The 22,338-nt window shown below is 40.2% G+C and overlaps 1 protein-coding gene across 1 annotated transcript in view; it reads right to left on the bottom strand.

Annotated features, from left to right (window-relative positions):
* npdc1b (neural proliferation, differentiation and control, 1b) overlaps window positions 1-22,338 on the bottom strand; it is a 111,353-nt gene that overhangs the window by 21,848 nt on the left and 67,167 nt on the right. The window contains exons 3-5 of the mRNA XM_056276095.1: window positions 10,277-10,369; window positions 9,703-9,876; window positions 7,747-7,813 (exon numbers count right to left, since the gene is read on the bottom strand). Of these exons, the coding sequence (XP_056132070.1) occupies window positions 7,747-7,813; window positions 9,703-9,876; window positions 10,277-10,369 (334 nt within the window). The remainder of the gene's footprint in view (window positions 1-7,746; window positions 7,814-9,702; window positions 9,877-10,276; window positions 10,370-22,338) is intronic.

Raw genomic sequence — 22,338 nt, 5'->3', positions numbered from 1 at the left:
AAGGCGGTTTGGTCATTCCCGCTACCCGGGCGGATCCGTCTAATCTATGAAATTGGAAACGAGCTATGAAACTGTATGTGAAAGAAATGTACAATAGCGAATGAAACAACTATCAATGAGGGTGTTTTCTAGTTAGCCCATGCTAAGGTGTGTTGTGAACTGTTCTTACTTGATGTGTAAACGAGTGGAAGCTAATAACAGTTGCTAATAGTAAAAGCCCGCTTTCACTGCGGCTCTGACTAATTGTTGGCCAGGAAAACTGTATATCGTTTCCTGTTACAAAATAAGAGTTCCCCTTTACATCACACGGCTACAGTATTCAAGTTCATTGTTATGTTTTGTAACCATTGGGTTAAAGAGAATAATAAATAGACTTAAAAACAGTAATAAGTTAAAAGGTTAAACAGTTAATATGGTAATAAATAGATATTACAATAAGTTCATTAGATATAAATACACAAAGTACAAAGTTGCTACAAAGGTGTTTGTGACATGATCACATGGCTGTATTTTGAGTGTTTTTGGTTTGTTTAATATGTAATATGTGTGTTGCTAGACGCCTGTCACTAGTAGAGTGAGACGTCAGACACACGAATAATACACAGACGCCAGGACTGATGTTGTGTTTGTTTATGTTCCAACAGGAATAAAAAGGAAAATTAATATGCTACACAAGAACCGGCCATCGCGTCATTCTTAAAAGTGTAACACAGACTCAGAATACAGCACACAGGTGAAGAAAGCCACATCAGGGCTCCTCTGCAAGACCAGCTCATAAACCTGCCAGATGTTCTTACTGTGATCTTTTTGGTGAATGGAAACACTCTTAATATACAATTTATTCTGTTGGAAACAAACAGGCATTCTATGGTGAAAAATGTTGTGCAGTAATAGGAAGGCATAAGCACTTTTATTTTTTTTTTGTAAAACTTTTTACATTTCTATGTTGCCTCAGGTGTTGAGAACTTAAAAGGAAGATTTGTGACAGGTAAAGGATTTATTTTACATAACACAGTGCCACTAAAGGAAGAACAATTAAGTAAAGGGGGATGTTGTGTTCAATTAGTCATTGTTTTATTCTACATTACAAGGTGGTGCTGTGGGCTAATGCAGTATAGAAGAAAGGCAGGAAGAATACGTGTGTGCCTGTATTTCTTGATGGAACATGTGCCTTGCTATGGTTATTAAAATCCATTAACAACATACCTGATCCTGACTTCTACTTATAAACATTACACACGCCACATTACAGAATTTTAACTGACACGGGGTTTATACTAAAATACTTTTCATTTGCATAACTGTGCAAAAATTTTGTTTATTTCCCTTAAATAAAGGAATTAAGTGTTCCCTTTTGTCACCACCGAAACCACATGTTTTGGATGTGACTTGTTTCGGTAGTGACAATTTTAGATAAGTTTGAGCCTATCTCAAAGATGCTATTCAGCACATAGTTAGCTAGCGTAGTTCTGAACAGTTGTACACACATAAAAACAAAATTTTCTGCAATAACACTGAAAAAAGTTGGCTTAATTGTAGAAAATAGGTGTTCGGTAGTGACATTCCTTAAAACTACACACTGATTTTCAGACTTTGGAACACATTTACTTCAAAATGATGGGACCTATCTACCCACCATACAGCCATGAGAGGGATGCAGGCATACTTCCTGATAAAAAATGTAGGGGTGTGGCTAAAATCAGTCTGAGTCCATGGACGAAAACTTACAGTTTTGGTAGTGAGATGAAAATGCGGGACAATTTTTTTTACACAAAGATTCATGAGTTACACAGAAAATATAAAATAAATGTATTTTTTTATCTTCACTTTCAAAAAACCTAAATAATCTTTTTACACTGGACAACGAAGATTTTGCTCCTGTAACACTTTTGGGTGTATTTTATGGATTTTGGGCTGCTGATTATGAAAATTACCTTAAAAATTTCCTATCACACACCGTTTTGTAGATATAACCTATTTTTGTGATTTTCCATCATATTTTAAGTCTTCTAGTATATTGCCCACAAAGCAAGCTGTTTTGGTCAGTCCAAGCATGGGCACGCACTCAGTGTAGGTGCTATGCAAATGTTGTAGGCATGCCTGGGCATGCTTCATTAAGTTAGATCATTGGTTCTCAAACTTTTTCTGTCCTGCCCCCCCCCACCCCCTTTGGAGGAAGAAACATTTTCATGTCCCCTGCACCATCAAAATGGTGACAAAATGGGCTAAGTTTAACTTTATTTAAATAACATCTAGCTCATGAACATTCCTTTCACTTTTCTTTCAGTAATTTCTGTTGTGCAAATAACAAACACAAGTTCCACTTCAACTTTATCAAACTTCTTTTTGTGACATTTGTCACTAGATTGCTCCATCAGTCTGTGTGCTTTTTCAAAAACAGAAAAATGAAATAAATTTCAAAAATCACTTTGCTAGAACAATAACAATAAAGTTCAATCTGTGCCAAAAAAAGAACAAATGCAGATATTTGGGAAAAACGATGAGAAAGACAATTTGCGAGAGCTCAAGTCTCACCAATGCATTAGTGGCTGCAATGAGCCTGTTTTGCACTGCACATCTTTTCAAAGCGAGGTTGCAGGCTTGATACTGCCACTCTCAAGTCATGCTCAATGTGTTGAGCTTAGATCTGTACTTTGTTTTCAGTGAGGCAACAGCAGAAAAGCCCATCTCACAAAGCTAGGATGTGGCAAAGGGAAACAGGATGCCCACAGCCCTCTGTCCTGTGAGTGGATACTCCCTCTCCACACCAAGCCAGAATTCAATTAGTGTCTGAGCTGTAAATCTAAGCCTCAGGGTGGAGTCAGATGTCATCTCGATGAAGTGGTTCTCTTCAGAAGAGCTGAAATCAGCAGGTGCTACTGCATTGAATGGATCTGTCACCCAGTCATACTGAGCACTGTTGTTTGGGAAGTATTTTTGAAAGAATGTGCTCCTTGCTGTGGTGGCTCCAGAATCACTGGTTTCAACAAATTCACTCAGATTATCAAAGAAATCAGTATTTCCTTGATCAAGTCGCCTGCCCCACATCTTAAGTTTTTGAGTGGTTGCACTGATCTTGTTTGCCAGGTGAGGAAGGTGCTTGTCTCTGCCTTGAAACTGAAGATTTAATTCATTCAGTTTTCTAAATATATCGCTGAAATGGGCCAGTTTCATCAGAAATTGTTCATCACTAAACTTGCTTGCAACTTCATGCATACGCTCCTCCTCCAGAAACACCCGAATTTCCTCTCTGAGCTCAAAGACTTGGTCCAACAAACACTTTACCTCACGAGAGCCACCCAGCCTCGCTGTGAAACAACACAGCTTAATGTTCATCTCCCATCTCCTCATAAAGTACAGAGAACAGCCGCGCTCTCAGGGGTCTTGTTTTGATGAAATTGACCATGCTAACAACATCAGTCAAAACCTCATTTAGGTCAGGGCTAATCTGTCTTTACACAAGCAATTCTCTGTGTAAGACAGTGCGTCCATTGCGCATTTGGAGGGACCCTCTTGATTAGTGTCTACAATCCCTTCATTTTCCCTGCCATGGTCTGTGCACCATCCGTGCAAACGCCCGCACAGTTCTCCCATTTCAACTCATGTTCTGTCAGGTAACAGTCAAGAAGCCTAAGTGTCCTCTTAATTAGTTTGGTCTCATACTATGAGCTGCCAGAGTTTTCAGACAAAAAATACAAACTGGTCTCTCCTCATCTCCCACCACATTCACTGTGAACTCAAGAGCAAGACAGGCTTCATCATATTTTCTTAATTTAATTTTTGGTTGATTACTTTGTCTTGTTTATCTCGGAAACATCGTCTGTCTTTTCGTCCCTGTCAAATATCTCTCCATTCTGTGAACCCACAGACTTTCTGTCTCATGAAAGCATGTTTTGTTGATTGTTCCACCGTTAAAAAGATTCCGACATCAAAACAGTAGTTCCACACTAAACCCCCCCCCCCGGTCACACATGCACCCCCGTCATGATTTTGTGCCCCATGGGGGTGGTGGAGTGAGGGGTGCCACACACTTTGAGAAACGCTGGGTTAGATGCTGGCAGACAGGCTATAAAAGCTGCTCACATTTACAGATGCTGTTTGGACGCATACTGATGAACATGTCCCCTTCTTGATCTGAGTGCAGCCTTTGATACCATCTCACATTACATCCTCCTAGAAAGATTAGCTTCCATTGGAATAACTGGCACCCCCCTTGACTGGTTTAGATCATAGTATCTCTCCGGCCGCACTCAGTTTGTCCAACTTAAAAATTTGAGCTCACGGTCCTTTCCTGTTACTACTGATGTTCCCTAGGGCTCTTTATTGGGATTTATTATTTACGTACTACCTTTTGGCCAAATTTTTAGGGAATTTGGCATTCAATTTCACTGCTACACGGATGACACCCAGCTTTGTCTATTCACCAAGCCTACCTTCACTCTTCTGCCCACCTCCCTTTCTGACTGCTTACTAGAAATCAAATCCTGGTTTTCATACCACTTCCTCAAACTTAACAGTGATAAAACTAAGGTCCTCCTAGTAGGCAATAGATCTACTTTGGCCAAACCTGATTGTTTTTCTCTGACTATTGACAATTTTATAGTTCCTCTATCACCTCAGGTTAAGAGTCTGGGTGTTATCCTGGACAGCACATTATCTTTTGAAGCTCACATCAACAATGTTACTCGGTCTGCATACTTCCACCTATGCAATACTAATCATCTTCGGCCATCACTTACACCTAACAGCACCGCCATACTCATTCACACTCTGGTTACATCCCGTAGTGACTACTGTAATTCTATCCTCTTTGGTCTTCCCCTCAAGTGTCATAAACTTCATTTGGTCCAGAATTCAGCTGCCCGTATCATTACCAGAACTCCTTCCATAGATAATTTCACTTCTGTTCTTCAGCAACTCCATTGGCTCCCTGTTAAATACCATACTGACATCAAGATCCTGCTTCTCACCTTTAAGGCCCTTAATAACCTAGCTCCTTCATATCTTTCCAAACTCCTGCATATCAACATGCCCTCCTGCACTCAGATCCTCTTCTGCTCTCCAACTCACTACACCATCAACCTGCTTGACTACCATGGTGACTAGAGCCTTCAGTCATTCTGCCCCCTGCCTATGGAATGCTCTCCCATAAGAAATTCGCAACATTGACTCTTTTTCAACCTTCAAATCCCATCTCAAAACGTACCTTTTCAAGCTGGCATATTCAGTCTGATACATGCTTAATTGAGTTTTGTGCAGATGACGATTTCATACTTATCTGTTTTATTAACTTTTATTGTCTACCCTGCTTTGTTTTGATTTTATGCTGTCTGATACAGTGTTGCTTGTTTTTTTACTGTGTTCTGCAAGGTGTCCTTGAGTGCTCGGAAAGGGGCCCACAAATAAATAAAATGTATTATTATTATTATAATGAGTATATGTAACAATGGGATTTATTGTCTTCAAGACGATTTAATACAGCAGAAATATCTCGTCAATGTTGCAACAGCTGTGATACATTGTTACATCTGTGGCGAGTATACGCTTAAGGCTCAAAGGGGCACCATGACTGCACTTATTAAGAAAGCCTATGAGCTCTACCTTGAAGGTAAAACTGGTGACCAAGAGAAACCCTGGGCTCCTCACATTTGTTGTGCAACATGTGTAGTCATCCTGAGAGCTTAGCTCAGAGGTACTCGGAAGTCAATGTCATTTGCAGTCCCAATGATATGGTGAGAACAGAAGGATCACATGACAGGCTGTTACGTCTGTCTGACCAATGTATCTGGCTTCTCTACTAAAAATAAGAAATCTATTGAATACCCCAATCTGCCTTCAGCCATGAGACCAGTGCCACATGATGTCAGTTTGCCAGTACCGAAGCCACCAGATTCATGCAGCCTAGATGAGGCAGATGAAGATTCCACAGCGTATGAACCAGATGTGGAAAACACCACTGATCCAGATGTTGAACCCTTTGTGCTTGGTTATGCTCATCTAATAACACAGCCAGAATTAAATGCCCTGGTCAGGGACTTAAATTTGTCAAAAGCTAAAGCAGAACTACTTGGTTCAGGATTGCAAGGATGGGGTTTGCTGTCACCAGGTACATTTCTATCTTTCGGAACCATCAAGAAAATTTGACAAACTTCTTTACACAGGTTGACAACCTCTGTATCTGCACTGACATTGATGAACTGTTCATGGCTTTGGGTTGTGTGCATGATCCACAGCAATGGCATCTTTTTATAGATTCGCCAAAGTTAAGCCTGAAAGCTGTCCTGTTACACAATGGCAATGTCCACCCTTCAGTACCCACTGGCTATGCAGTACACATGAAAGAAACCAACATTAACATGGAACTGTTGTTGAAACACATACAGTACGACAATTATGACTGGAACATCTGTGGTGATCTAAAAGTATTGGCACTGCTACTAGGAATGCAGCTCTGATATACAAAGTACTGTTGTTTCCTTTGTGAATGGGATAGTTGTGCTAAAGAGTCACATTATGTTAAAAAGAACTGGCTGCTCTGTAAGCATTTTGTTCCAGGGCAGAAAAGTGTGGCGCATAAACCACTTGTCGACCCAACAAAGATATTTCTGCCTCCTCTTCACATAAAACTTGGATTGATGAAGAATTTTGTGAAAGCAATAAACAAAGAAGGTGATGGATTTTGCTATTTGAGACAGATGTTTCCAAGAATAACTAATACCAAGATTAAGGAAGTCATTTTTGTTGGTCCACAAATCAGACAGGTAATTAATGACGGAGTTAGAAGATCTGCTAGTGGGGCCAGAAAAAATAGCATGGAAGGCATTTAAGGATGTTGAGAATTTTCTTGGCAACCACAGAGCACCAAACTACATCGAGCTGCTTGACAACATACTTAAAGCATACAAAACCATCAAGTACAACATCCATCTATCAATTATCTAAACCGCTTATCCTGCTCTCAGGGTCACGGGGATGCTGGAGTCTCTCCCAGCAGTCATTGGGCGGCAGGCGGGGAGACACGTCATAGAAAATTAATTTTCTGCATCCACACTTGGACTTCTTCCCTGCTGATCTCGGTGCAGTCAGTGACGTACATGGTGAAAGGTTTCACCAGGACATTGTGACCATGGAAAAGAACTATCAGGGTAACTGGAATCCATCAATGCTGGCCGACTATTGTTGGATACTTACACGAGAGGCACCAGATGCTGAGCACAAAAGAAAATCAGCTGTAAACATTTTAACCTCAGCTGAACTAACACAATGTGTCAGCATCATTATGCGATTAAGCATGTTAAATTCAACAAAAGTTATTTTAATGTTTCTCCAAATTCCTATGTGATACAGCAAATCTGAAAAGTAAAATTGTGTTTAGCTTGACACTGTCTACCATAATCTCTAATTTTTTTTCTTGAAGCAAAACGTTTGAAAAAATTTGTCCAGTGTAATGGAAAAATGTGTAAGAATTATTTCAGTATCATTTTCATAAGTTGAAATTTAGGGGTTACGGTTTAGGACAGCCACCTCCCAATTGAAAGTACCCTATAAATTATAATTTGATATATACTAAGCTTACTGCTATCTCAAATATTATTTTGGGTTTCAATAGATAATAAGGATCTTAGTAAACATCTAAGATTTGCATACTTAAATGCTTTTTGAACTTGTTTTTGCTTGTGGGACAACAGTTTACACCAACTCAGTAGAATGTCCCGCATAGTAGATAGAAAAGGAGATGTTTCTTACCTGACCCAGCAGACTCCAGCGACAACCAGAGCCAAAGACCCTGCTCCAGCAAACACGCTGCTGAGGACTGAGAGGAGATACATATAGACAGTCAGTACAAAAGAACGACGTGCAACCCCCATCCTGTCACAAAAACACACGATCCTCAACCAAAAAGGTTTCAAAAACACAAAAGTTAGGAGTATTTAAGGAAAGTGCAAAGAGCACAAGGAGAATGACTGTTGACTAAGAACACTGAAATGATGAAAGTGGAGCACATTTATACAGTCGGCGGCAGTAAACAGGGGCCCCAAATCATCAGGTCAGAACAGCATTGAGTGTGCCAGAACTTATTAAAGGAAGCACACTAGCTCTGTTCTTCACAGCTCCATGGTAAATTATGGGTCTGTCTCGAGATTTGGAGGCCATATTATGATCTAATTCAGACAATGGAGGCCATTTACTAAACGTTAACCAGTTTCAGGAAACCTCGACTTAAATTATCAAGTTTTTAAATAGCTTCCTGGTATTGCTGACATTTCTTTCCTTTATGGAAAAACAAAATTCCTCAAAATGAAATTCTTCAGAAATAGTAAGATGCACCTTTCAGATAAAAAGTATAATCAAATTCCTTCTTGAGAAAAAGGTTGCAGTTGTTGCTCTCAGGGTGATTCTTTGGATCTATAAACTCTGATCTATTACCTACAAATATAATTGATTTATTTGCATCATCTGGCTATGTAGAACTTTGCAGTATGCAATGATGTGCAAGCTTTTAATGCTATTCAGCTTTCTGGCATCAAAAACTGACGTTTGTCCACTGTGGATATTTGTTTCCAGGTTGTGCTTTAATGTTACATGGTTTTATTGTATTATTTTTGTTTTCTGTTAAACCCACCTGAAATAGACATTCTTGTGGAACAAGCAAATTTGCATTTAACTGATTTTTTCTTTGAATGACAACATGTAAACAGATGAGTACGGCACCAACACTACATAGATCTCTGCATCGCAACTTAAATTTCATGTCCACATAAGACAGTCCTGATCTAACCCTGTTTCAGTCCAATGTAAAAATGCATAGGGCTGCAAACATGCCTTTAACTGTCCAAGACTAGTATTGACTCTTCACTTTTTAGGATTGAGCTCTTGTGCATTTCTAGATTAATTGAGGTGGATTGTGATCAGTTTTGAAGCTGCATCATGAAATCACTAGCAACTGTCAGCTTAGCATAAGCTATATATCCCCCTAACGCCAACCGGGTGGCATGTACATGACACTACTAGTGATCCCTCTCACAGCCTGATGATGCAACATATACATCATGGTTAGCAAAATAATACTTAAACATTTACGAACATGTTGAAATATGTAATAACCTCGTCACATCATTTCTACTTATATCTTCTTCTTTCGGCTTTTTCCCTGTTTCCAGTGTTTCCAGGGGTCAGCACCGATGGTGGTCATTGTTAACCCGGGCCTTGACCGATCCGGTATGGTCTTGTCAATCCGCATAATGATTTGGCAAAATTTTACATCGGATGCCCCTCCCGACACAACCACTAACCCTATGGACATAATTTTATATCATTTCATATTTATTTCATTTAATTTCTACTTATATAACGGAATATATTTTAAATGTAGACTGATGCAGGATAATTGGCAAACAGGATCCTAAAAATCCATTCATCTTTGCACTAAGTAAAGAATAAATGGATCCGATTTAAGTCTTAGATCCTGTTTACACTCAGCATGAAAACTGTCTTTAAATCCGAATCAGATTTAAATCCTTCAATGTAACTTGGATCCGTTTTCACTTGAATTTTTATGTGTTTTGACTACATTGGATAACAGGTATCACATCTACTCGGGACCAGTTTTTGCGTCAAGTGTAAAAAGGGAAGACCTGAAATGACGACAACACTTCAGAGGTCTGTTAAAGTTAGGCATCCCATTATGGAGAAGTGACTTACTGATGAAAAAATGATCGCTAGAGGGGTAGGGAATGATCATGGGGTCGCTAAAAATGGCTGGCGTGTGGTTTGTGGTGGTGGACAGGGCACTCTGAATCATTGGCTGCTCTGTGGTTGGCTTGTGGCTGGGTTGTGCTACATGAAGCTCTTCCTCTTTGGGGTTAGCAAGCAGAGCTAAAAAGGAAAAAAATAAAGTCATTTTGAATTAATATTGCCATAGTTTGCTGGTACAGAGTTTTATATGTACAGTAGCTGTCCATTTGAAAAACAAAAAACTGATTATCACAATAATTTCAGATTATTGTTGATCTCACAAAATGTGGCTGAAAATGCTTGATGAGGCTCCTCACTGAATCACAAACAAAACAATTCTGAGGCATATTGTGCATCAGTTTGGACCTTTTCCTTTTACTACTTTTCAGTTACTTAGTTTTTCCTTCATTCAGTTTTCCCTCATTTGGACTGTTTCCTTCATTTCTTTTCTCTGTGAGGTACTGGGTTCTAGTTAGCTGATGTGCACTTTTTTCCCTCCTCCTAATTTCTGCTGTGATGACGCCCTGTAACTGGTTAATACCTGGTAGTCTGGACTCTGTTTCACGCTGTTCACTGATGATGGTGGACAAGAAGTCTATCTCCTGGTCCAGCTGTGGGTACGTGGTCATCTTACCTGTAGGAATAAAAACGAAAATCAACTCAAGGTGTATTTAACTATTTAGTTTGTTTTCAGAAAGCTACAGCGCCATCTATAAGAAATATTTTTTTCTTCAAGTGGCTCTATATTGTACAGCACCTCAACACACAAGATTTGAAATCAAACAGTTAAAGTGCAGGGCCCATATTACAAAAACTGAATATATTAAGTCTTAAGTTAGGAAGAGTCTAAGATAGGATTTTTCCCAATTTGGTGTTACAGAAGCAAATCCTAACTGACTTTAGAAATCCTATCTTATCTTACTTCAGCCTATCGTATCTCAGGTTACAAAATCCTAAATACTCAATCCAAAATCACTTAACTTTTATGTCTGTTACCGAGCAACCAATGCTACTTTTCTCATCTCGCCGAGCTAAACAACTTTGTAATCATCGGTTTTTCTCATTGAAACGTAGAGCAAAAACAATGACGGGCATTTAACTTCAAGACAGATTATATTCATATATATATATATAAAAATATATACTTTAAAAAAAGTTTTTTTTTTTTGCTATGTCAGCCACTTCACTTTGAAAATCTCCTTTTGCAAAAAAAACGAAGTGCATTTGTCAGTGCACCACAACTGTGAGAGCCCCATGTCACCAGGTCGGCCTCTCCAAAGCTGGTTGTAGTTGGTTGATTAACTGCAGGATTATGGCCCGGGGTAGTCTGTCTCTTCTAACAAACATTTTGGCATCAAACCGCAACACATCGTTAAGGTCTACCATAAGCTTCTCAGTGAATAAGTTCCACCTGTTGACATTTCGTTGGTTGTGTAAAAGCAATAAAAGAGCAGCCATACGTATAAAACAAGGTAGCTAACACTACCTGGTGGAAAAATGAGTTAGGACAGCTTAATGGTTCGCCTAAAGTTAGGAGAGTTTATTTAAGATTTTGGAAAGTTGGGTGCTTACGTATGTTTTTTACATACATAAGTGTATGCAAGTGTTTTACACAAGGATGCTTGTGTAAAACACTTTTCCTACCTTGAATTAGGATAGGAACATTGTCTTAGGAACTGTTCATCTGTAATGCCCCCCCCCCCAAATTAGGTCCTACCTCTAGTTACAAAACAGTTGAGATAAGCTCTGCAAGTTAGGAAGTTTATGGAATATGGCCCCAGATTCTCAATTTTCATTCATTTCAGAGCATTTTTTTTATTGCTTATATTGTAGAAATCATGATATTTCTTACACGAAGCACTATTTCAAGGAAACCATATTGTTTGGAGCATAATGTGTTTATAAAAGAAGTTATGTCAAAGAACCAGTTTAATGAGAATCATATTTCCAGATGAATATATTTTTAAACAGAAGGTTTGTTAATGTAAAATTACCCCAAAATATTAGAACTGCTGTTATTCTGAAAATATGACTGAAGATCATTGAGAAACTATTTTCCTGGTTGCCAACACAAACAGTTTCAGAAGACCAATCTGCTTTCTCTAATAAAATTACATCATCTAATATTCTGTGAATGGTTGAACAAATACCGGAAAACCCTAAAAAAAAAAATCAGTGCAAGGAAACCTTAAATGCAAAATGTGTTGCATGAAAACATCTTAAGGTAACCTTAAGGAATTTATGCCAATCACTTAGTAATAACCCAAAATTACTTAAGTATTCCTTTAAGTTCGGTTATGTGTTGCAACAAAGTTTTTAATAACCATTTTACTCTTAAAATAGTAAGGGAAGGTCCCTTAGCAGTTGATTATTTAGCAAGCATTAAACCCTATGGCTAACGTTTTTTTGCAATAGGAATAATCCTTTGGAGAACATGTGCAATGCACATCTTTTAAGAGAATATAGGTTCGACTGTCAATCTATTCTTCGTATTACTACCATACTCAAGCCAGATATTGAACACCCAACAAAACGGACCAAGGCACTGCCATTGGTCCTTCAATTATTGATAACTTTGAAAAGTTCCACATGCAAAAAACCTCAATCTGTCACTGATGATGTATTTAACATACACAAATTCAGAGTGCAACTATAACACCCACTTGTCCGATAGCTGTGATATGACAAATAGTATCGAGAAATGCAAACTATATCCTGGGAAAGAGGAATAGACAAGAAGTCTGTTGCAATGCCCCAAATGAATTCCCTTGCCTCAGTGAATATCTTGCCCAAAGGGATACACTTAAGTCTGACATCTTGAGATTTTTCATGCAACTGTGCACTGATTTGATTTGGCAATCAATTCAGTTCCCATCATCAGTTGTATGTCAGCTGATCTGTTTTCAAACAGTTGCAAAATTGTTTCTTACTGTGGGTCAAATTAGCAGAGGACAACAACAACAATTTTGACCTTGCATTTCCACCAAGTGGCTTGAGAAAAATCAATGCAATTATTATGGAGGTTCCTGATTAGACATTTTACAGGAGATCCGAGGTGATTCCCTCTAGTCTTTATAGTCCCTGAACCCAAGAGTATCAAGCCCACAGTTTGAATTATCCCCAACGAAATAAATGGCCGAATTTGCACATAAAAGTCAGGTTCTTCCACACCATATTCGGCAAACTATTTCTTTATGGAAATTGTTCTTTTCACAGGAGCACTGTGATGCTGAAATAAGAAGTGCCTTCCCACGTCCAGGTAGCACGGCAGTCTATTATTCCTTACCAATACGTGGATCATCGGTTTGAAACTCCATGTTACCTCTGGCTTGGTCGGGTCCTGACCAGTCGGGTGGGAAGCCAGATGTGAGTATGTGTCCTGGTTGCTGCACTAGTGCCTCCTCTGGTCAGTCGGGGCACCTGTTTGGGGGGAGAGGGAACTGGAGGGAATAGCGCGATCCTCCCACGTGCTACATTCCCCTGGTGAAACTCCTCACTTTCAGGTGAAAAGAAGCGGCTGGCGATTCCACATGTATCAGAGGACGCATGTGGTAGTCTGCAGCCCTCCCCGGATCGGCAGAGGAGGTGGAGCAGCGATTTGGACGGCTCGGAAGAGTGGGGTAATTGGACAAGTAAAATTGGGGAGAAAAAGGGGGGAAAAGTGCCTCCCCCAAACGGTTACACACAGTTTACTAGAATGTAATTGTATGCTGTAGCAATAAGATTTCCCTTCACTGGTACTAGGGGCCAAGCTCAAACCATGAAAAATAGTCGGAGACCATTATTTCTCCTCCACCAAACTTTACAGTTGGCACTATACATTCAGGAAGGTAGTGTTCACCTGGCATCTGCCAAACCCAGATTGTCTGTCAGACTGCTAGATAGTTAAGTGTGATTCACCACTCCAGAGAATGTATTTCCACTGCTTCAGAGTCCAATGGCGGTGTGCTATACATCACTCCAGCCGACGCCTAGCATTGCATATGATGATCTTGGGCTTGTGTGCTGCTGCTCAGTCATGGACACCCATTTCATGAAGAACCTGACAAATAGTTATTGTGCTGATATTGCTTCCAGAGGCAGTTTGGAACTCATTAGTGAGTGTTGCAAACAAGGACAGAAGATTTTTATGTGCTATGCTTCAGCAGCGCCATTCTGTGGTCTTGTGCATCCTATCACTTCACAGCTGGGCTGTAGTTGCTCTGAGACGTTTTCACTTCACAATAACATACTTACAGTTGACCGGGGCAGAAATTTGACTGAGTTGTTGGAAAGGTGGCACCCTATGACAGTGCCATGTTGAAAGTCACTGAGCTCTCCAGTACAACCCATTCTACTGCCAATGTTTGTCTATAGAGACTACATGGCTGTACATTTGATTTTATGCATTTGTCAGCAATGGATTTGGCTGAAATAGCCAAATCCACTCATTAGAGGGTGTCCACATAATTTTGGCCATATAGTGCATCTCTCCAATGATACATGCAAACATATTCATAATATATTACTCATCAGGGCCATTAATTGTTATGAATTGTCAGTATTGATACACTTTGCAACAGGGTGATGCTGTTCAAAATGGGGTATTCCCTTAACATTGTGACCACTTCTGAGCAGGTTTGGCGCTATGTGTGTGTTTGTGTGTGTGCGCACGTGCACGTGTTTATGCGCATGGGCGGAAGTCTTTGAAAGTCAGTTGCTCTGTTGTATGTGAGGGAAGACTTGACAGAAGCAAAGCGAGGGTAATGTAGTGTGTATGCAGTCAAAGGGTGCAGTAAGCATAGTAGCATAGGAGAGTGTGGGCAGCTGTAAAGTATTGTGTGTTTGTGTGTTTTAGCAAATAAGCTGCAGACAATGTGGTATGCATGTGTGTATGTTCATGCGCACCACCAAGAATTAATTAGTTTGAGTGGGTGATGAATGTGCTATTGGGGGGTATGGGATTGTGTGTATACAGTGGGGGTGCATGTAGTGCAGTGTGTATATGGAGTGTAGTATTGGTTGGGTGAATGGATGTGGTGCAGAATCAGGTCTCTACAGAGTGAGTATTTCACTCACATTTGCCCTTAAAAAGAGAAACGTGCGAATCGAAAAACAATTTATGAGCATAGTGTGCGAGTAAAGATTACAACCTGCCGTAATCTTTTTTCCCCTGCTGTCCCACATTCCACAAGCCGCAATGCGCCAATCACAGTAGAGTTTTCTGTGATGATGCAGCCGTAGTCAAGTGGGAGAAAGGTGAACAACACTGAAAACAAGACTATATGGCTGGACCTTGTATAAAAAATGAGAGGGCTTTTAATTTGAAACGATGGATATAGGAAAGGGTGACACAATGCTGACCAATGGTGTAACTTATTATTATTATTCAGTCAGTCAGTCAATCAGTGACACATTTAAAAAGTCATGTAAATAGATTGCTAAAAATGGAGCCCATTAATTTTTTTTTTTGGAGCGAAAAAGACTCAAGGAGAAAGAGGAATCTGGCAAGGGGGATTTGCTAAGTTTAACTAATACATCTGTTAAAATGCAGTGTGAATATTTTAAAAACTGTTTCAATGTTTCAAAAAGTTGTTTCAGTGTTTCAATGCTAAAAAAAAATCTTTCCAATGTCATTAGTTCAGGAGAAAGCGTTTGATAGGTTTGACCATGGTTTTCTTTTTCCCACTTTAAGAGCTTTTGGTTTTGGAGATGGTTTTGTGTCACTGCTGGGTTTATTGTATATGGAAGCTTTCCATTTGGTGAAAGTAGATGGTGGGCTGAGCTGTCCAAAACAGGTTCAGAGAGGCATAAGAAAGGATGTTCTATCTCTGGACAGTTATACTCTTTAGCTATTGAGCCTCTTCTGAATAAATTAAGATCCAGACTATTGGGACTTATGCGACAACCGTTGCCTCCGCACCCCTCACATCCAGAGAGATGTGGGGTTCCTGGGTAGTAGTTTAGACATGTATAAAAGGGCATCATCAGCAAAAGTGAACTGGGAAAAAAAGTGAAGCTCTGCAGGCTGGGCAGTGGGCAGACAAGGACAGGCCAAAGTTACCAGGAAACCTCAGATGGGGAAGGCATGGCATGGAAATTTCGGATGTTTTTCTGGGAACAGAGGAGTTTCAAAGGAAGAACTCGAAAGGTTCTATGGAGAGAGTGTGTGCCAGACTGTCTAAATGGAAATGGCTGGTACCTCAGCTTTCTTATAGGGGAAGGGTCCTGATCATCAATAACTTGGTTGCCTCCACCCTTTGGCACAAATTGATAGTCTTACCTCCACCAAGGGGCCTGATTGAAGGAATTCAGAGGGCAGCTACAGATTTATTCTGGTCAGGGCATCACTGGCTGAGATCAGCGATGCTGTACCTGCTGGTACAGGAGGGAGGACAGGGCTTGGTAGACATCGAATCACGGATCACAGCCTTTAGGCTGCAGACAGCTCAGAGACTGCTTTACAGCTTGGATACTACCTGTTTGCTGCTAAGGAGGACTTGACGCCTAGGCTATGACAAACACTTGTTCCTGCTTCAGTCCAGTCCATGGATTTAACTGGTCTGACACCTTTTTATCAGTCTTACGGGTGTGGCAGGTTTTAACATTCCACCGGGAAGCTGTGATGACACCAGGGATGTGGCTCTTTGAGGAGCCCTTGTTTGGAAACAGTTTCATCACCTCAAGTTTTGTCTTCTGTTAGCCTGAGATCCAGACTGAGAGAGGCTGGCTGCGTTAAGCTGGGTCATCTCATGAAGATATCCATCACCCATCTAGCTGAACTACTCAACATCAGGTCCAATAGACTGCTGCTCAGGCTGGTGGAGGAGGTCTGTGCTTCCCTGCCAGAGGCCCTCCGAACATTTGCTGAAGATCGTACTCTGACCAATGGGATGATGAATATGAGTATGTCTTTCCTTCCCTGTCTGTCTCTCCTGCTGTAGGACAGTGGCTAGATAAGGAGGACATCCTGCTGTCTCTAAAGACCCTAGTGTTGGGAGACTTTGAGACTCTTGGGAAAAAAGCAGCCTATTATATCAGTGTGAAGGTCTCAAACTTACGCTCCCTGGCAGGGGTGAAGGTGTCGAGGTGGACTGAGTTTTTTGTTGTGCGATCATCACCGAGGGGCTGTTGGTGGTCCCTGTACAAACCCCCTGTTAAAAAACAGACAGGTGACCTCCAGTGGAGGATTGTACATGGGGCCATAGCTATAAACAGGCATCTGTATCTGGTGCACCTCAATCCTGGCACAGGGGACGGCTGTCCTTTCTGCTTGCAGACAGAAACAATATATCTGTTTATCCAGTGTTCCAGAGTGGTCATACTATTTAGCCTATGACAGAAATGGTTTTAGGGCTTAGGAGAAAGATTTTCTTTTTTGTCTTTTTATCTATGGTCCACACTACTCTGCAAAGAAAAAAATCTGTACACAAATTAATGAATTTCATTTCAGGACTGACCAAATTAGCTATTTGAAAAACAGGGAAAAAAAACAAACATGTGAGGGGCGAGGGATCAGAAGACCTGGTTCTGATGCTGACTGGGCTGCTGACAGCTTGGCTAAGAGTAGAGTTTGGTTTTATTGACTGAAGAAAAAAGACAAGTTTTTGTGAACACTTGGGGTGTTGCAAGATGTGCTGTGTTCAGTCAGAGAGAATTCTTTGGTTCTGAATATCAGAGTTTTTTTTTCTTCCCCCTTTTTCTCCCCAATTGTAACCGGCCAATTACCCCATTCTCCGAGCCATCCCAGCTGCTGCTCCACCCCCTCTGCTGATCCGGGGAGGGCTGCAGACTACGACATGCTTCCTCCAATACACATGGAGTCGCCAGCCGCTTCTTTTCACCTGACAGTGAGGAGTTCCGCCAGGGGATATAGCACGTGGGAGGATCATGCTATTCCCCCCAGTCCCCCCCCCGAACAGGTGCCCTGAACGACCAGAGGAGGCACTAGTGCAGCAACCAGGATACATACCCACATCCAGCTTCCCACCTGCAGACACGGCCAAACGCGTCTGTAGGGATGCCCGACCAAGCCAGAGGTAACACGGGGATTTGAACTGGTGATCCCCATGTTGGTAGGCAACGGAATAGACCGCTATTCTGCCCGGATGCCCAAGTTTCTGTTTTTGAATGAATTTGTTTTATTGTAGTTTTTGATAAAAAAAAAAAAAGGAAAAAAAGAACTGTGTAATGGTGAATTGATCTTGGTTCAATGATGGAAGTTGAAACTTTTTTTGTGCATGTTAATGTAAAGGAGTGCCTGTTGTTAAAGTTTGTTTTCTTGTTAAAAAGCTGTTGTAAAATCAAATTCTCTCTCTCTTTCTCTCTCTCTCTGCTTCCACCCACACAGAATAGTCTGGCATTAAAGAAGAGTGCTGACCTCTCCACCCACGCACTGCACCACATGGATTCACCTAATCAGCAGAATTACTCTATTACACACGTTTATATATATATATATATATATATATATATATATATTGGTTCCCCAGCATATTCCAGGAACAACATCTGAGGTCTCTTTCCAAAAGAGTGCAGTCCTGGGAACAGTTAAGATACTGCACAGAACCCTTGAACTCCCAGGCCCTCTGGTAGAGGATCCAAGCTTGAGGAAGACACACACCACCCGAAAAAGGGTGAGGGATATAGTATACATCAAGTTGCATTTTTTATAGCACTTTTCTAGCTGAAAACAGGGTAACCTGTACTTACTACATTATATATATATATATATATATATATATATATATATATATATATATATATATATATATATATATATATATATATATACACACACACACATATATACGTATATATATATATATATATATATATATATATATATATATATATATATATATGCCCCACTGAGATTGAAATCTTTTTCAAGAGAACATGTTTCTACTGAAGCAACAATTTCCTTGTAAAACACTTTTTTTTCCCAAGCGTAACCACACAAAGAGTGGGTATAACTACAGGTGGTAAGGTGACCCAGAGAGCAAGACAGCACATAGAGATAATCCTAAATCTAAAAAAGGGCACAGATTTGACCTCTACAACAACCAACACATTTTCCACAACAGCAGTATCTCCTGTTAAAAGAGTGTACCTAGGAAAGATGCTGGGGTTATCCCAAATGCTCACAGGATGGTGCAGTTTGCTCTGAATGAGGTCGTCAATGCCAAATGCTTGACAGAAATCCAACACATTTTTATGCACATTATGAATTAGCTAATAAGGCAAAATTCATGAAAACCGCCTCACTAAAACCGCCTCAATATGGCAAAAAAAGTTTTTACACTCGCTTGAGCTGCATTTTGCTTTTGTCGTTAAGAGTTTACGTGAGGCAATTTCTTTTATTGTCCCCACAGGGAAAAATTGTTTTGCACAAAATGGGTGATGGGAAAACATTTGTTAAAAAAAAAAGAAAAAAGTCAGGCCACCTGACGGCAATACCCGGAAGTGGGGGGGGGGGGCATCAGATGGCCTGGGTTGGGTGTATTTGGCTACATGGTTGATGCTCGTTGTGTGCAGCCAGATGAGGCATCTATCTGGCAGCGATGCAGAGGGCCCTGGTCCATGGGCCAGCGATCTCTGCTTGCCATCTGCAGCTCGGATCCCACACCTGCGGCTGTGCCTTGTGCCTTGGGATTAGAGGTAGGAGTGTGCCTCGGAGTTGTGAGCTCGGTTTGTGCTTTTGGGTACTGGTTTGTGTTCCTTGGGGGCGTGCGGGGCTGTTGTTCTGTGCGCTGCTGGCCCCCCTGTGGACTCGGTGTTCCTCTGGGGTCAGAGTTGTTTAGGCTCCAGCTGCTCTCTTAGCTGTGCAGTGTCTGCATGACTGCAGGACCTGTGGGTGGTTGCAGAGCCTGTCTGCTGCTCGGAGGCACTACGGTAAGTCGTGGATCTCAGACACCAGGATTTAATGGGGTTAATCCCATGCACTCACATACACACTTCACATACACACTTCATATACACCAAGGTGGACATGTTATACGCACATACACAACTAGCATCTGCCTCACAGACTCCCTTTAACACACTCTGGATTACATCCTTCATCCTGGTCTTCCCCCCCTTTTTTTCTTCTCTTCTCCTTTATCACAATAACTGCTATCCATTGGTTTAATTATGTGCTGTGCAGCACATGTCAGCATCTGTTTCTAACGTCCCATTCATACGGGAGTAGTATTACCTGGGGACCTCATGTCATTTAGAAATTTACCCCCCCCCCCCACATCTGTGTTTTCTGCTTATCCCATGCATTTGTATGGGATAAGCCAACTTTATTTTACTCAAATTTACGGACATCCTGTACACTAGTTTCCTCTGCAACCACGTCTTGGACGTCAAATAGTTCTATGTTCCTTATCGCATACTGCCATGCATGTCATCCATCTCATCATCTTTTGAGATTTCGCTCTTCTGATGGATTTGAGCTTACTCTTTCTGGGAATGGGTCTCCATGCTGTGTAGCAAGATGAACCTCCTGAATTTGAACCAAAACGCTGTCAAAACGTTCATTCAATAATTTCCACTGCAGGCTCCATAATTTTCGGGCAAGAGGCAGAAAAAAGGTGCGAAGAAAAGAAAAAACCTTCCTAAAAGAAATACGAACCCAAATTACTGAGATGACAATTCGCACAGGACTAATATTATCAGATGACCCCTGTGTTTGCTGAAATATGGTAGGTAATTTGTGCTGGAATTTTCACTTTACAAATTAAGGACATGGCCAATTCGCATGAGATTAAGATCATAGACGACCTCCGCAATTATTACAAACTACTAGAGGTCCCCAGGATACTAGTCCCATAAAAACAGGGCTTAAGTTTCCTTGTGGTGACTGACCCCTCTTGGAGAAGTGATGTTGTTCAGTTTGATTGGATGATCAGATATGTGTTAGAGGGGGACTGGTGGCGGCTATAAACGTACAACAAAAACCCTGTGCTCTTGTCATCCCACAGATCATTGAAAGGATAGCGTTATTATAAGCGGTTGCTGATAATCAATAAAGATTGACTTTGCAGGTGGAGAATCTGAACTCCACTTGCAGATTAACTCTGTCCAGGACACACTGGCATACAAATTCCCCGTGTTGTATGCCAAGCCTGCTAACAGCACAGGTTAAAAAAGAAAGAAGAATGGAATCTAATCACATGATCAGCTGTTCCTTCATCTTTGTCACAGGTGTTGACGTATGGATATATGATCTGATGGAAATGCATGCAATTTGTATTTATTTTATGAGCCTAGCACAACTGTTGTGACAAATTGCTAAAGTTGCTATACTTCAAACATTCAAGACCTAAGGAAAGGTAAAATCAGGTCACATCCGGGCCATATTAGTATTGTATTAGTATTGAATGTTTTGTTAAGGTTTTCTTGTTTTCTTATTCATAAGTTTGAGGTTTTGCTTTCATTACTGCAGTCATTCTGTATTTGTTTAGAACATCAAGTACTGACTATATTTTATTACAGATTCATTCATTAGTTATAATTTTCTCATTTATTCATACAAATGTTTACCGATTTATTCACACGTACTCATTTTATATTTACTGATATAATTTATTCATATAGCTAGATGTTTGTTAAGTTAAGATGTGTACATCAATAAGTAAGTTTAAAGAAATGAAGATGTGTACATCAATAAGTAAGTTTAAGCAACTCTTTAAAAATAACATATTGAATAGATATAGGATGGATGAACAAAGAGGTGGACTGGAATAACATGACATGATACATGACGTGTAAGGTGCCTTGTTTGACTTGTACTGTTTTGCTTATTTTGATCTCTATGCATTGGCTTTTCTTTTCTTTTTTCCACTTTTGTTTTGTCTTGAAAGTTTTGTTTTGTTTTGATTTGATTGATAAAGTATAAGAAAGGAGTAGGACCAGAAATGTTCTTTACTTCATCCTACGCCGTTTTTGAACATGGTCCAGTTATTACTTGTGTTGTTACAGAGAGTTTGCAAAAAATGTTCCCTATTATTTCCATTTGTTCTTGTATTCCTGCCTGTGCATTTTATTTTGTTATTTTGGCATGTTTGAAATAAAATCAATCTGAAATCTGAAGTTTCCTTTTATTCATTTTTGTAGGAAATTGTTTATTTTGCAGGTATTTATCTGAAGGCATTTACTCCGAAGACAATCACTCATTTATTCGTTCAATAATTTCATCATCATTTTATTAGTCATTTACAGTTGTGTTTATTCCTCTCCATTTAATCATTTCTATTGCCAGTCAAAAAGTTTTTTGTGTTGCCATTTTTTCAGCATTCATTGGTTCATCCAGTGAAAAGAATAAAAAACATTATAATTGTTTTGTTTTATTATCATATACCATCCATTATGTGTTCACCTGTTATTCATATATAATCAGGAACACTTTGTCATTTCGCCTCATGTACTTGTGCACATGAAGTGAAACGAAATGCCGTTTCCCCAGCCCACAGCAGTGCAACATAGAGACAAAAACACATTCAAGAACTACAAGAACACAAATATTCAAACTAACACATATATATAAAAAAAATCACTGTTCAAGGGAACAAATGACAACCAGGATGACTGTTGGAACCGCTGGTCTGCATGGGCTAGCAGTTAGCCTCGCCTGCC

Source organism: Lampris incognitus, chromosome 1 (genome assembly GCF_029633865.1).
Source record: "Lampris incognitus isolate fLamInc1 chromosome 1, fLamInc1.hap2, whole genome shotgun sequence".
In the NCBI taxonomy this organism is placed as follows: Eukaryota; Metazoa; Chordata; class Actinopteri; order Lampriformes; family Lampridae; genus Lampris; species Lampris incognitus.
The sequence above is the reverse complement of the archived record's forward strand: the minus strand, read 5'-3'. Positions and strand labels throughout refer to the sequence as shown.